Raw genomic sequence first — 17,635 nt, forward strand, 5'->3', positions numbered from 1 at the left:
TGGCTAATTTTGATGTCTCTTTACTAACTTGTGTCAATGACTGGGGATAGTAAAATGTATATTAATTATCCCTAATGCCTATTTCATACCCTTACTATGGAGTTTTGAATCGAGGACTCGATCAATCGGATCTAAAGTCGAGCTCGACAGCTCCATCGCGCATACACATGCTTGCAGCGCCTCTACATGGTCGTTTAGGAACTAAATTTAGTCATTGCTATGTACGAAAATCGGGCTGTGGAGCTCTCAATTTTGATTGAGCGAGTCCAATAGAAAACTCATAGTATAGGTATATTGGTTTGTCCATAAATACAATCAGAATTGACTATGTTTGTTTGTTAAGCGGTTTGGTTAAATTTATAACGCATTTTTTATATCAAATTCTACAATAATTAATCTCTTATGACACTTCAAAAATTATGATTAAGTCGAGAACTGTAGCAAATCAAATATGGACCCCTTTTTTCACTTTTTTTATTCCTAGATAACGCTAAGAAGATTATTGCACATATCGGGATACAAAACAATGAAATAAAACACCAGAGTAATTAATCCGAAAACAATAGTTTTATTTAAGAACTTTTCACTTTCTCATAAAATATACACATTGTTTTTGTCATTAAACTAAACTGTAAGTAAATACTAATTTTAAATACCAATTCTCACGATTTTCAAACAGGTGGATTGCCGGGGTGCGGCGCGCTATTGCGTCTCTGTCTTAAATTTAATTCAATTTCTGTGTTCCGTTCATGTACAAATTGTTTACTTAACACTATTTAGAAAAAAAGAAAAAAAAAAGAAGTAATCAAATGAAAGCATGATTTTGTACATTTCAAATTATAAAAAAAAAAAAACACAAGACCTCCTGTTTTCTTCGTTAATAAAGTGTGATGATAGAATTCTACAGTCCTTTGTTGATACTTAAAAATAACAGTTGATGCGCTCGCACGCGGTCAAATGCTGGCGGCGCGGGCGGCGGCCGCTGCTTCACACATGATTGGTAGAAATGTTATTTCCCACTGCTACATACCTCTCTGCTTAATCATTTTTTTACAGCCCAAATGCCTCAAACGGTACTATGGCTGTTTGGAAAATTTGTCGCTGGTGCCCGTTTGTAATATGAACTTAAGAGAATTTAATTAAATGACAATTTGAAATTTATACAACAAACTCGTAGACTAATTACATTGTTCCCAGTCTACAACAACATTTGTTATTTAAAAAAGAAAATGCAGTCACAGGGACAGCACTTAGGTATGTAGCAGCAGTATACTTTACACATTTCTATCAGTCAGTCTTAAAACAGCGGATCTGTGACGGCCTAACAAAATTATAATTTTACAGTCACATACAATACTCCAAGCGCTCGGATCCTATACAATATTGCTTGAGAACAACACATCACATCACCAGCTCGTGTCCAATCTATTCACTTGTCACTGTCAATGTCACTTGGAAAGTTTTCAAACGTCTATTTTCCAAAACCGCCACAAGCTTCAACCGTTCTACAGCACGCTCACGTTTCATAAACACAATCAGATTGGTTGTACGCTAAACAATTAAGCTATTACAATTTTACTATGCGCGTTGGAGTAGAGTGGCGTGGGATCAAAAACTTTGTACAACAATCATAATTAAATATTATTAATAATTAAACAATTTAAATTGTAGAAATGTCTATTAGTACATTTGTCTCTAGAATTAATTAGTATACCAATTAAGCATGTAGGTGTTTCCTTATTAACATTTCCTATTTATTGACACAGTGCGACGATTGCAACAACACATTACATACCAGTTGAAACTAACTAAATTTCATAACAGTTTATGTATCGAATTTACCATCTACGGTTTGAAGTATTCGACAATAATCCAAGATACACAATCTAGATGTGCCACAAAACAGCGGTAAAACTAAGTGTTCGTTGTACTAAGCATGTTATACAATGAAACATTTGGCCCCAAGCTTTATTATTGCCTCTACTGTGTTCATAGATCATACAAGAGAGAGACAATACATACTAAAAATGTACTAAAAAATATACTAACATCAAAGATATTGTAATGTTCTATATGCGTCTAGATTCTCTATCGTGAAATAAAATCAGAAAGAAAACAGCTTGATTTTTTAAACGAACAAGCTCCTAAGGTATGTATACTGCATCTATGTGTTATTTATAGTTAAAAAAAAAGCAATACAACTGCCCCATCTAGACATAAACAATATCTTTGACATAGCATATCTTTGCACACAAAATATTGTTTTTACAATCATAATTTGATCTAACTTCTTTTAGATTACTCCCACGCCACTCCATACATTTTCAAATGTCTATGTTTAGATACAAAATAATATAATTCAATTTATTTATCGTGTATATTAGCCAACCGCCGCCACGCTACCCGCCCGTCTCACACACACATCGGCCCGCGATTGTAGCACGCATTCCACATAACAGTATATATAATCATATAGCTGTCCCAACTTACCAAATACAAACACAGAATCAACTATTCGCTCATATTTTTTTTTATCTTCAAATAAACGCGACGTTTGCACTTACACTCGCGTCATTTACAAATTATCTTTATTTATTTATTCATTTATTATCATTATTATCATCATCATCAACGTAAAAATCTCATTATTCACATCGAAATAGTATAAATTTTGAATTCACGATTGAATGGGACGGGACATGCTACATTTCTAATGTTCGTCGTAAAAATTGCATCGAGTTGCACTTCGAATGTACTGAACGGCTGGCACTCACAGTGCAAACATAATAATCATTAACCAACCATTGAAAAATTTATAACAACCATGTCAGTACACACGAACGCAGTTTCAACACAACACATGCGCATGTCCCCTCAATCCGGACACATAACCATACACACACACACACACATGTCAGTAACAAGTCTGTGTAAGCGAACATTTTGCTTTAGCGTCGACATTACAGCCCCCGTAGCCTTATCGAATGTATTGCAAAAATATATATAAAAAACTCCCGACGATCTCATACAAATCTCAACTACAACATACCATCCCCCAATCACTACAACCATACATTTATTATAGATCTGGAAGATCACCACTATCTAAAGGTACCAGCAGACTAGCTATTTTAAGCAGACGCGATCCACGGCTTTGCTTTTCATTCGGCGACCTTTTTTATTATTTGTTATCGTTGACGATTACAATTAAGTCGCTAAAAATGCGATGCGTGCAATCGCCAAAAATCGCGCGATTTCGTTATCGCAACCGAACGCAGCTAAGTAATCGCCACAACGCGAATCGCCTCTCCTATAAACAGCTAGTCCGCTAGAACCGTAAACGGTGACACACGTTTAGTTAACGACATAATATGCGCTTAGAAACGAATCACGCTCACGATGGAAATCAACTTTGCGGCAATCGAATTGGACTCGTGAAATATCTTTTTTGACATTTTATTTTAATTAATTAATTTTATAACAGCACTTACAGTGCCTACCGTTAGTCGTCTTACAAAATAGTTTTACTTTCATACAAAATGGATGACAAAATACATCATTATCATTATTATTACATACACAGTTGATAGGGCTATGTGGACGGCGGTTCGATTCTGTCAACAGAACCGCCGTCAACATATCGACACGGACAACCCTCACGCACACCAGTGATGCGAGAATACTGTGATAGTGTTCGTCGACGCGCTGAGCGTTATAAGCGTGTTCCGAGCCTTAGCCTAAGGTCGTTTGTTCACTGCACCGTCACGGAGCCGATACCGAGAACGAGATTTATTTCGGGCCGATTTTAATATGTCGTGACGGCGATAGTTTGTCCACCGCGACCGATATCGGCGGTTTATTTTGTTCCTACTGTCGAGCGTGTGACGGCAGTGTATGGACAAAGTCCAATGTGTTTTATATTGCCGGCACATTGGCCCGTCAAAATCTCGGTGCCAATCTAGCGGTCACGCCGATCTACTCGAAATATCGGCGGCCGGGATGACGGTGCTCGGGTGACAGACGTGCGGTGGACAAGCGACTATAGTAAATGTATGTACGCTGCTTCGGCGCCGTCATTAATTATCAGTATCGGCTCGGTGACGGTGGCAGTGGACAAACAGCGTAAGGGTGAGCACACCTCAAGCGTCGCGGGGTCACTTTAATACAACACAAACGGTGTGCGAATGCAAACGTCGCCCCCACATAATTATATCACTCGTTGGCTTAAGACATAGGTACTTATGACATAGTTGCGATGGAATCAATAAAACTATTGTTTGTTTTGTATGTGTTGTTTGCACGGCGCTCGTACGGTACTGCAACGTAGCGTATTCTCGTCGCCTAGTGGACGTCGGAGCTCTCTTGCTTCATCGGATGGTTCGCCGGGTCCGAAGTGTTGAGTGGCTGTAACGAAATTTACTTTGTTTTGTTAAAACTATTTTATATTAAAATACACTATATTTAATTGCTTTGGACAGCATCTATCTATGAAAACAACAAACTCCACATGTAATTAGAATTTTTTATAAGATTTATCTAGATGATTACTTTTTTAGACCTTTGAACGTCTTGTATGAATATATCTTATATTATTACATTTTTTAAGCCGTAACAGCAGTTACTAGATAGGAATAGATAGGACTGTGGTGTCTCCAGAGTTGAATCACAAATGGTTCTACTACGTTCAAACATAATCATATTGCTGGCTTCAACTTATAAGGACGTATAAAAAAATTGAATTATTTTTCGTATAATTTACAAATTGTCGTCACGGTCTCCGAGTGGATCATAATAACAGGTAATTTTTTAGGAAAACAATGATAAACTTTTTCACTTCTAATAGAAAGAAAATAAGTATCTTTGCATCTCGAACATCCCTAGCGACGCGTAGATCGACGTTTCACCGGTACCTACCAGAGTGATGGGCGGCTGCTGCGGCTGCGGCTGCTGCGGCTGCGGCTGCTGCGGCTGCGGCTGCGGCTGCGGCGGCAGCGCGGGCGGCTCGTGCGCGGCGGTGGTGGAGTGCGCCACCTGCGCGCCGCCCGGCGACGGGTAGTGGCCGCGCGCACTGTCGGGTGTCTCTAGCGGGGTACTGACCAGAGTGATGGGCGGCTGCTGCGGCTGCGGCTGCTGCGGCTGCGGCTGCGGCGGCAGCGCGGGCGGCTCGTGCGCGGCGGTGGTGGAGTGCGCCACCTGCGCGCCGCCCGGCGACGGGTAGTGGCCGCGCGCACTGTCGGGTGTCTCTAGCGGGGTACTGACCAGAGTGATGGGCGGCTGCTGCGGCTGCGGCTGCTGCGGCTGCGGCTGCGGCGGCAGCGCGGGCGGCTCGTGCGCGGCGGTGGTGGAGTGCGCCACCTGCGCGCCGCCCGGCGACGGGTAGTGGCCGCGCGCACTGTCGGGTGTCTCTAGCGGGGTACTGACCAGAGTGATGGGCGGCTGCTGCGGCTGCGGCTGCTGCGGCTGCGGCTGCGGCGGCAGCGCGGGCGGCTCGTGCGCGGCGGTGGTGGAGTGCGCCACCTGCGCGCCGCCCGGCGACGGGTAGTAGCCGTTGTTGAGCCCCTCCGCGTAGCCCGCGGCCGGCGGCTGCGGCGCGGCCAGCGGCGCGGCGTGCGGCGCGTGCGGCGCCAGCGGCGCGTGCGGCGCGTGCGGCGCGTGCGTCGCCGGCAGCCCCGCGCCGCCCGCGGAGCCCGGTAAGAAGTAGTCCTGCACATACAGATACAATTAGTCGTTGCTAGAATACACCCGGTAAACAGTAGTCGACATTATTTTGACAAAGGGAGATCATTCGCCAAACTAGGCGATTATGCCTTTACAAATTGCGAGAAGTCGCCACATATTTGTTAACAAATTTTAATACATAGAGGTAATCTATGTTTCAATCATTGTAAATGTATCCATGATAATGTTGTAATATAACTGAAATACATACGACGACACAAGGTAAAAGATTCTCATTTCTCATAAATTCTCCAGAATCCTTATGAATCCACCACACTACCCACCCACCAATACCCACCTTATTGACACAGTTGCGCAAGCAGTCCGGAATCCGGCCGACGATCGCGCGGCGGATCTCCGAGGCGGCCATCTCTCGCAGCTCCTGTGCGGAGGCGTCGGAGTAGAACGCGGCGTGCGGCGTACACAGCAGGTTCGGCGCGTCCTTCAGCGGGCCCTGCAAACGTTCAACATGCACAATTAGTGAACGACCGAAACTTCGGTTTCGATTTCGGCCACGAAATGTTATAGTTCCGACCTTAGTTTTGTTCGGCCGCACCGAAATTCGAGTGTCGACATGACATGGCGTAACTTTTCAGGGCATCTTTTTCTCTCTAGTAGATCGTTTATATATGTTTACATATTGCTTTTTTATACTTTGCTGGTCTTACTAAAGGGTCAATAATTCTTGTCCCTGTAGTTCCGGGACTTGTATAAGGCTACGGTATCCCCTACCTGTCGTAAAAGGACTGGGTTTGTGGACATAAAAAATGGGAGCTTGAACCGTCCAACAAGCGACCCCGGGAAGGTCGAGCGTATGTGTGGTCGCATACTATTGTAAGCACCAGATATGCGGGAGGAGCGTTTGAAGGATCCCGGAGTATTCCAACAAACGTCGAGGAAGGTCCCCCGGTGGCCTTTTTAGTGAGGTGAAAATTTTCTTATAACACGGCGTCACTCCCAAAGCATGAGGTACCTTTTGAAGGTTTTCCGCCTCGTAAACAAAAACCAAAATACGAAAGAATGTCATTCATAACCGAGAATTTCTTAGAGATGCCATGCAATGAATTTGCCACGGGTCTGCTGTCAATGGCTGACAAACCATCCCCTTCAGCCCCTATATGGGTATATTTACGTCACAGCGTTTAGAGCGTAACGAAACAATCCAAAGTGTAACAATCGTGACCTGGAACACGTTGAAGGGCTCGTTCTCGTGCACGTCGAGCGCGGCGGCGCGGATGCGGCCCTGCTTCAGCGCCGCGGCCAGCCCCTCGTCGTCCACCAGCCCGCCGCGCGCCGTGTTCACCAGGAACGCGCCTGGAATGTTACAACACAACGTATTAAATAACAATTATAATAAATATTACTTATTTATAAAACACTTATAAGTGGTAACCGATGATCTGAATAAAACTCACAAATTACTGTAGACATTGTTTAACAATAATTGTCATTTGATGATGGTAGAATCACTTGTAGACCATATTTACCTTATAACCGCATTATAGTAATATACTTTATCGTGATAAGCGAGACGTGTTTATTATAAATTATATAGACCTCAGGAGTAACAGAGCATCTGTGACTCACCTCAGGTAAGACTTTAATCTTATCTACGATGATTTTATACATTTTATATGTAGGCGGCAGTGGCTACTTACCGTCATCTGATAAGCAACAAATGAGCACGCAGTCCATATGATAAAAAATGTAGGCCTATTTAAGCCAAACACTTCTCACTTCTCACCATCACAAGGTTCTTGGTTAAATCAACCGTAAATACTAATGTAAAATTCCTCCTTATATCATGTTTATCTTAACAAGAATTTAATAGTAATAGACAAATATATCACAACAAACTTATCACCATTGCGCATTTTAAGTATAACAACGCGTATTCTATGATTAACCTCAGATAGAATAGAATCCATATCAATCATAAACAAATAATTACTTAACATTAGGTCAGAATGTACGTCAGTGTACTATTTCTAAAAAAAAAGAACAATATACAATGACTAACCTGGACGCATCTGTTTTATAGTGAACTCATTGATGAGGTGGTGATTGTGTTCGTTTAAGCTGCAATGCAATGACACACAATCACTCTGGAATAGGAGATCCTGCAATGGAAAACAATAAAATATTACTATACGTTCAACAAAACGATTTTTAATGAATACTTACAGTGGTCATACAATATTGTTGCCACTCAAATATTATTAATTAGATCAATTAATGAATAAATTGATCTTAATAGTAATAATTAATGCATCATTATTATTTTTATATTATTTAATATTGCATATGCCATTCTCTGCCACTCATGGACCACATACATATACACTACCACTGATGGACAAAAACAAATTGATGGATTTTTCACACATTTAAAAACATTTGGAAAAATAAAAAAGCTTTCGATTTCATCGATTTGAGTCGGACTGCTACCTTACGTCACCCGGACGGTCGTACTGCACATGAGCACAGATGCATTCCATACAAAATCAAAATGGGCCTTATTTTCTGGCTTCAACTATTCAAGTGAAAGAACAAATTTTACTCTACATTTTCAACTGTTTTTCGAAATGCACCAACAATACCACAATTTGATAATAACCTAATAATCTTTTAAAATGAATAAATAATAAACATTAATTTAATATAACGCAATTTAACGCTAATTACTATACAACGCAATAATGTGTTATAACATATAATGGAATATGAAAACCGCAATCGAGTAATCCTATATAAATGGTAATTGCCTAGTAACATTAAAATTATTATTATTTACCGCAATGGCGTATTTGCGAATCGTATTATATTTGAATTGGTAAATACGGAGAATTATATCTATTATTAAAGATAGAATATAAGCTACTTAACTCTATAGCTCGATCGCCATCAATATTTACTCATTTTTATAGTAAGTCTATGTGGCGACTTATGGATCTATTGACTTATTGGTGAACCTGGGCCTATCACTACATACTGGTGATATGGAGCGATTTGTGGATACGGACATATTCTTGGAACTGAGACGATTTGTTGACACTAAGTAACACTAAATCTCGCCTGCAGCACAAAGACTCTGGAGAGTCCGAGTGACTACTGACTTATAGATGGATCTGTGATAAAACTCACCTATAGCGTATAAATCCTAACGAGTCCAAGTAACTTAGGAATCTACTGATTTATACGTAATAAGTAGTAGATAGTAGTAAGCTGCACCTGCAGCGTAGTAGCATGAGTCCGAGAGACTTACAGTTTTACTGACTTTTATCTGGAATTGGGACAATCTGTTGTTAAAAGTCACCTACAGATAAATCTCACCTACAGCTTACAGAACCTGGCGAGTCCGAGCAACTTATGGACCTAGTGACTTATAGGTGAAACTAAAATAAGCGTCACCTAGCATGTAGCATGTAGAAATTAATGAGTCCGAGCGACTGATAGATCTACTGATTTATAACTGGAAATACAGTAAATCTCACCTGCAGAGTCTGTACAGATTCTGTAATGTGGGGAGTCCGAGAAACCTGCGGATCTACTGACTATAGGTGAGAGAATCGTGAGAGATCGGCAGAATAGTGAGAGACTATAGGTCCGAGAAAATTTGGATCTACTGACTTATAGGTGTAACTGCGACAAGGCTCACCTGCAGCGTGTACACCCTGGTGAGCCCGAGCGACTTCTCGATGCCGTCGGGCAGGTAGGGGTCGTAGAAGATGACGTTGAAGCCGAACGCCTTCGCCCGCAGCGCGACGGCCGAGCCGATGCGGCCGAGCCCCACGATGCCGAGCGTGTCGCCGCGGATGCGCGCGCAGCCGGACGCCGCCTCGCGGACCTGCTCCGGACCTGCACACAAACAGACGGACACATTAAATAAATACTAATACACACAAATACAAAAGAAGAAAAACTACTCAAAACAATCTACTATCAATGGCAAATAGTATTGCCAGTACGGTGAGTTATAGCGCAAACTGCTCTCGCTAAAGAGTACCCGTGTCCAGTAGTAGAACAGTAATAGGTTGATTTACAAGGTTTTTTAAGAAACGAACGATATGGTTCAACTAATATGTTGAGTAATGTAACATTTCATCACTATGTACCATCCAACCAATTTCGTACTCAATAACAGCATCGCTGCTGTTCTGAGCTTGTATCCGTCACTAGAGATGGGCAAAACACCCGGTTTAAACCCAGTACTGGGTTTAAACCCGATAAATACCCGTTTATACCCTCCCACAGGGTATTTATTTGGGTATTTAAAAATGATTTCATAAAATCTGTAGACAGTTTTTAAAATAGTTTAAATATTTATTTAATAGATATACTAGAAGTTTCTACGGTATTTTCAACGTTTTTACATTTTTTAATGTTTTATTTTTGAGGTTTTACCTACTTTTTAACCCGACTGCCACAGAAGGATTATGTTTTTCGCGCATATTTTGTATGTTTGTAAATCTTTTTAATACATTCGGATCTGGTTAGATAAATTTTGACAGTTAAGGTGACGTTATATTTGTCTAAAATACCAAAGTGTCATTTTTTCATAGATAGGTGTTTGAAAAAAACTGAAAGGAGTTACGAGGCCAATTGTGAGAAAAACTAAAAATACATTATTAGATTTTTTTGAAAATCCGGGAATAGAACGAGTTCAATTAAAAAAAAATCACACCCTGTATTATTCCATCATCGCATAGTCTCTTCAGCTTTTTTAGCTGATCCTTATAGTTTAGGATTTGGTCCTGAAGGCTCATTTCAAAATTTCACCCTATAATAAATATTTTGTATACTGTAGTCAGAGAAAGACATATACTACTTTTTATCAAGGAAACATACAACGAGGATTCCGTACCACCCAATTGTCATATATTTTTTCATAGCAACCATAGACTTAAATGTCTTGTGAAAATTTGAACTGTCCACGTATTACGGTTCAATATATAAAGCGAAGTATGCCGAAAAATAGCGGATCCTTGTATTGCGTCTCCCATTTATTTTGATGTTTTTTATTTTTAGTATTTGTTGTTATAGCGGCCAGAGCATATTATGTTCTAGAATAACAACGGGACGTGGACATTGTTTGAAATTTGCATCAAAAGCATGGGCTGATTGGCTTCTTACTTAAGTCTGTTTCTATAATGGCGTGATAAAATGGCATTTAGGCGCTGTAAATGTCTTTTTACAGTGCATATTTAGTACAGTATCATCATCAAAGTAATAATTGCGCTTAAATAAGGATGGATATGCATAAAAATAGTAAATACCCGAATAAAAATTTTCGGGTTTAAACCCTATTTCTTCCCAACGACCGGGTAAAAACCCGGTTTATTCCCGATGGGTTTAAACCCTCTGCCCATCTCTATCCGTCACAGACGCGTAGCTACCCTTGAGCCCTAAATTGAAATGCCTCGTGTAAATGTCTGTCACTTATCACACATTTTGTCTTATAAGACGAAACACACTTATCAAATGTTTTAAGAGTTGTGATAATTAATTTCGCCGATAAAACTTGTGATAATTAATTTCTAACAAATACATCACAAAAATCAAAACAATACAACCCGAGACCGCTAATCTATCTCGAAACTGAGTTAGTATAATTCAACGCTGACGTACATAGTTCAAAAAATAACAGCGAAACGTACCTGTGAACTTTTTCCCTTCCCGTACCATGATGGCGAGCCAGTACGTCCGCCGGTACAGGTTCAATATGAGACACATCGTCGTGTCCGCTACCTCCTCAACGCCGTAGCCGGGAACGTTGCACACCGCGATACCTGGAATCAGACACGGAAACTATTAGACACGTACATGATCAGACACGTAGATAAATAGACACGTAGACATTTAGACACATAGACAATAATTAGACGCATAGACAAATAGACACGTAGACAAATAGACACGTAGACAAATAGACACGTAGGCAATAGACACGTTGTCCCTGTAGTTCCGGGACTAGAATAGGGCTACGGTATCCCCTGCCTGTCGTAAGAGGCGACTAAAACGGGGCTTGCGGGGTTGCGGGCGGCAAGAGTGGGAGCTCGAACCGCCCGGCCAGCGGCCCCGGGAAGGACGACGGTATGTGTGGTCGCATACCGTCGTACACACCAGATGGTGTGGCGAGCGTCAAGCTCGCCTGGGCGGAGCCCAACGGGGCAACGCGCTAAGAGGACTCCGGTTGAGTTCCTTTGGAGATGGCGGAGCCCTCTACGCAGCGCAGAGTACGGCCACCGGGGGGGGGTTTTAGTGCGGTAAAAATCCCACATAACCCGGCGTCGCTCCCACGTTGTCGGGTACCTTTTGAAGGTTTCCCCCTCGATAACAAAAAAAAAAAGAAAAAAAGAAGGCAATAAACACGTAAATAAATAGTAAAGACGTAGACAATTTGTTATGTAAATAGATGTAGTACTAAGTAAGTCGGTCATTGATGCCAACTGGACGTAGAGTCTAGTTTAGTGTACCAACCTACAGAAAAGTTACCAAAAAAGGCACTAATATGTACATGGTGTACCAAAAAGTAATTTAAAAAAATAATAATACGGTATAATCTGTACGCATGGACGAACGTTTTGGTGCCCAAGTAAAAAATTATCTTGGCATCACAACTTGGGTTCAAAAACGCGCAATTCTTTTAACGCCATTTTGTAGTTACAATAAAATATTTTAAATTTACAAAACTTTCCTGAAGCATAACTCTAATATTTTTTGCAAAGCAACTTTCAATTTAAAACTGAGAAATAACAAAAGGAAATTTCTTTAATCTAAAACATATTGCGAACCAATGCTGCTGTAGGCGGGTGACATCATCTATATAATGTATTATCCATACATATATGTAATGTTTACCCCATCCCATTATGTACCATTAGGCCCTATGGCTTTCAATCTGACTCATCGCTGATCAAAGCCGGCTATCTAGTGTCGATAATACAGAATTAGCCGCTCGTCTAATAGTATACGATAAAAGAGCGGCGAGTTTGTAAGATACTTTATTAGAGTAGTAGATAGTAATTACTAAAGTTTGAAGGTGGTAGAACCCTCTTTGGTGCTACTCAAACGGCATCACCACCACACCTATTTCTGCCTAATAACAGTAATATTAAGCGCTGCTGTGTTCTGGTTTGAAGGGTGTGGTAACTCCTTTACCTTAGCTACCTTTACCTTAGCTTAGTCATCAAGAATAGTGGCTTATATGTGGCTGATCTCAAGTAGTACTAATCTTATCTAGGGTTCATTATAGATGCAACAGTAACCACTTACTATCAGGTGGACAGAACGCTCGTTGACCACTCCTATGCCTAGAATATAAAAAAAAAACATGGCCTTTTTCCATGATTCCTTAAAAATATATGTTTTTTTTTATTAATCATCCTACCAGCCGCCACTGTAAAGAGCGTCTAACTCGCCACAAGTAGGTATTTACACAACGACACGGCCGATCGCCCGTCGCCCCGCGCGATCGCTCCGCACAAAGCTAATTATCCACGCGTCTGTACCGCTAACGTTAGTTAACTACGCGTACACGATGACACGACGGAGTAGGGTGGATGTGGTAAGTATGTATAATCCTACTATCTAAATCGCTAACGTTAGAGCCGCTTCGAACATAAAAAAAATATAGTTCAAAAAACTAAAAAACACGCTTTTATGATAAACTCAACTAAAAAGTAGAAAATAATTACCCGACTGCCAAGGAAGGGTTATGTTTTTCGCGCGTATCTTGTATGTTTGTCTTTCTTTATTTGATCCGATCTTACAAACGGCTCGATAAATTTCGACATTTAATGTGTCATTACATTCGTCTCAATGACCCGAGTGTCCTTAGATAGGTGTTAGAAAAAAAAAATCAAAAGGGTGATTTTTTGGCGCGAAATAGTAACAAATTTAAAAAAAAAAGTTAACCGAACCTATCGAGTGGGATATGAAATGAAAGTAAATTAAACGTAGATTAAAAAAATATATTTGTATATATATAAAACAGCAAGATGGCTGACTGACTGACTAATTAAATTACTTTTTCATTTTTCAGAAATCAACGTACAGCCAAAATCGCTCAACTTAGAGTTCTGAAATTTTGCACATGAGTTTGCTATATAGCGTAAATAAATACTAAGAAAAGTTTTTTGGAAATTCCGCCCCTAAGAGGGTAAAATAGGGAAAAACAGTTTTTTTGAATTCCTTTAATTTTGAAGCAACTACTATAAAATTTAGTATTTGGCTTTCTGTGTAGGAACAAGAACACACCTCCCCATCCCCTCCCGAAAAATCAACCCCGTAGAGGGTAAAATAAGGGTTAAAAGTTAATTTGAACAACCGTCAATTTTGAAGAAAACACTATAAAATGTTGTATCAGGCTTGTTCGATAAAAATAACGAAATTCTACCCCAACGAGGTCATATAACCACCGGATAGATCTTTTATAGATCGTAAATGGCGGATATTTTTTTGCGAAATAGTAACACGTTTTAAAAAAAATCCAAACCTATCGAGTAGGGTATCAAAATAAAGGAACTTAAAAGATATTACACATACATTACATAATATATACATATATAAAACATATTGAGATGACTGTCTGACTAAATGAGTAGTGCTGCTGTGATAAAGATAAACGCAAAGGAAAACCGCTGTACTTTAGAGTGCTCGAAATTTACTCATAGGGTATTTATATAGCGTAAATGAACTCTACGAGGATAAAATAGGATAATATTATTTGAAGATCTTTTGATTTTTAAGCAGATACCTTCTATAAAACTATGTTTTTAGCTTTCTGGATAAAAATAATAAAACGCCCATTTCACAGTTTTTGGAAATTCGACTTTAGCTTTATAGTGCAGTCGGGTTTTTTGATTTTTTAATTAATTATTTTAAATCTAGGAATCAATTAAGGAACAGTAAATATTATAATTGTGAAAATAGCGTGGGGTGCTCCACTTATCAGTTTTCGAAAAGCACCCCACACTTTTTTTTGCCTGAACTGTCCCTAAAGCGCTTTCTCTCGCCTCGAAAATCGTTAATCCTGAGGATGTTGATAAGGACAATGGTACAAAATTATTAAAATCGTGTAATGTCATCGGTTTTTGATAATTCTTCAAAATTTTGAATTAAACTGAACGTTCAAAGTGAATGGAAATCGGGTCCAAAGATTCCGTTACTGTTACGTACATACATACATACCTACATACAACCCAAGCTAATAAAAGCGTTTTAAAAATGACTCTAATTATGTACATATTAATTTGCACATAATAGATAAATATGCCGGATATAAACCTATTTTTGTGAATACAAACTTAGACTTAGAATATGAAGCGACAACCTTAGTCGTCAGCAGTGGCAATAGCAAGCGAACATGCAGTCATCCTGATAGTACGTGGTCAATTCCGCCCATAACATCTGTGACTAACTCTTCAAAAACATGTTCTACCTGAGTCCATAGATGCGTTATCACTCTTGAACATTAAGGTACCTCATACGTAAGTCAACCATCATCTTTCAAAGAATACGCAAGAATACGCTTTACACTAAAAATGGCTGTAGTTGTGGGGGTACCCACAGTCCAACCATACAAGTTTAATAACATCCAGTGTTGGCAACCGTACGATAATTATCGTACATGTACGATAATTTGATACCACCGTACGATGTACGATTGCGAGTCATTATCGTACGCAAATGTACGATAATTGAAACTTACGTACGTACTTACGTACGATGATTGAAACTGTTTTAATGAATTCATAAACGTATTATATATGCCTTTCATTGATCACTTTTTTCGAAAAAAGGGCTATTTATTAATAAAAAAGATATTTCTATTACGGTAAACGGAACGCGTGCATCGCGCCTAATGATGTGCCGAGTCGGCCATTTTTGGTATTAGAGTCCAAAGTACTCACAAAGTACTCGAGTACTTTGCACACAACATACAGTCAAATAGCACGGAAGACCAAAAAAAAAAAAAAAAAAAAAAAAAAAAAAAAAAAAAAAAAAAAAAAAAAACGCCACTCACAACACAAAATTAAACAAGTTTTTACTTCTCGAGTGATAAATATCTATTTTCATTAATAACTAACGCGTTCTTATGAAATGTACGATAATTTTTCGGCAGATACGATAATTTTACGCCCCTGGTACGATCAACGCCATCTCCCAGGTTGCCAACACTGATAACATCATCTATTCACCTAATTCAAAAATGAAGCAGTGATAGCCTAGTGGTTAAGAAACGCAGCCTCTTGATCGAGGGGTGCGAGGTTCAAATCCCAGGCACGCACCTCTGATTTTCAAATTTATGTGCGTATTAGAAAGTAATTATCACTTGCTTAAACGGTGAATTAAAACATCGTGAGGAAACCTGCATACCTGAGAGATTTAAAAAAAAACAAAATCTCAAAGGTATGTGAAGTCTACCAATACGCACTTGGCCAGCGCGGTGGACTATGGCCTAATCCTTCTCATTTTGAGGGGAGACCCGTGCCCAGCAGTGGGACAGTAATGGGTTGATGATGACTCACCTAATTCACCGGCGGCTTTCACGTCTATATTGTCGACGCCGGACCCTATGCGCACTATGATCCGCAACGCCTTGAACTTCTCGAGGTCCTCCTTGGTGAGTATGATAGTGTGCCACATGAGCGCGCCAACCGCCTCGTTGAGCACCTTCTCGTGGATCTCGGAGGTGGACTGCGCGTCGCAGAACGCGACCGTCGCTACGTCCTTCAGTATCGGCATCTCGACGGTGCAGTCGCGGCCGTCGAGCAACGCCACTAGGGGCCTGGAACGAAACGGGACACGCGATTAGTGCATGAGAAACGAAAAATAAAAACAGTCAAATGAATTCTTCTTCTAAATATAACACCCGATTAGTATATAAGTAACGATAAATAAAAACAATAATATCTTCTTCATATGAATTGTTATTTCTGACGGACTATGAGCCCAGGATTCAACTTCCAGGTAACACGACTTTTAACCTTACGTATTATGAGCACTATGAGCTCATCAGAAACAAAATACCTATCACACGCTTGTAACTGCGTAGGATAAAACATGCCTGAAAGTTGTCCAATAAAGTTTACAACAAAACGCTTAAGTAATTCAAAAACAACGACGGTACAACCTTTTGTATATTTAGGTAAATACTCAAATGTATCTTGGCTGCCTCAAAGAATATGTTGATATGTCGACAATATACCATTTAGTAAGCTCATTATTTTAAACTCTGTTTTATTTATGCATACATAAAAATAGTTACTTAGTAGCCAATATCCGCTTATGGCGGGCGACTCAATAATTAATTAGATTGCTTGTTCTATGCCAAAGTAGATTAGCTTCGTGGATGCGACACTAGAATTCAATCGATATACATATTATCATCCCTATTACACACTAGCTTCTTCCATCCACACTGCCTATTTTCCTATATGGTTCCACATGCACAATTTTCAATAACGAAACCGTACACATTTTCAGTCCATAAATTAACTTTGAAAATGTTGTCATTCCTTAAAAAAAATGTAAAAAGAAACAAATCTACATTCTCAAAACATACTTTTTTAATTAAATTGTTAAGATGTATTTTTAAAGACAAATGTTTAAAAATTACAGTTATCTTTAGTTAAAAAAAAATGTTTAGACATAGGAGACAAACACGCAGACAACTTTATTTATTTACTACATACGCTACATACGAGTGCCTTCTCGGCGATTCTATTCCCGTGCCGGGACTCGTGCAGCGCAGGATACAGTGTTCCCGATCCGCGGTACGTTTGTGCTACTTCCAATGCAAATTAATCAAGCGGCAACATTCGACTGCAGACGCTACTGACTCTTCGTCGGTGCGTCCGTCTGTCTTTTTCTCAAATAAATTACTTGCAATTTATATCGCATTGAGATATAA

At 39.8% G+C, this 17,635-nt stretch overlaps 1 protein-coding gene across 5 annotated transcripts in view; it reads right to left on the minus strand.

Annotated features, from left to right (window-relative positions):
• Positions 1-545: 545 nt before the first annotated feature.
• The window catches only part of CtBP (C-terminal binding protein), a 178,738-nt gene continuing 161,648 nt past the window's right edge, over positions 546-17,635 (minus strand). For all 5 annotated transcript variants that reach the window (XM_073079608.1, XM_073079593.1, XM_073079584.1 and 2 more), the window contains 8 exons: positions 16,251-16,510; positions 11,376-11,507; positions 9,377-9,576; positions 7,739-7,838; positions 6,902-7,032; positions 6,017-6,172; positions 5,098-5,703; positions 546-4,404 (listed from right to left, as the gene is read on the minus strand). In XM_073079608.1, coding sequence (XP_072935709.1) covers positions 4,342-4,404; positions 5,098-5,703; positions 6,017-6,172; positions 6,902-7,032; positions 7,739-7,838; positions 9,377-9,576; positions 11,376-11,507; positions 16,251-16,510 — 1,648 coding nt within the window. In that variant the 3' untranslated portion in view covers positions 546-4,341. The remainder of the gene's footprint in view (positions 4,405-5,097; positions 5,704-6,016; positions 6,173-6,901; positions 7,033-7,738; positions 7,839-9,376; positions 9,577-11,375; positions 11,508-16,250; positions 16,511-17,635) is intronic.

This window comes from Epargyreus clarus, unplaced genomic scaffold, assembly GCF_041222505.1.
Source record: "Epargyreus clarus isolate Ecla_fem2 unplaced genomic scaffold, WU_Ecla_fem_2.2 ptg000002l, whole genome shotgun sequence".
NCBI classification, from domain to species: domain Eukaryota; kingdom Metazoa; phylum Arthropoda; class Insecta; order Lepidoptera; family Hesperiidae; genus Epargyreus; species Epargyreus clarus.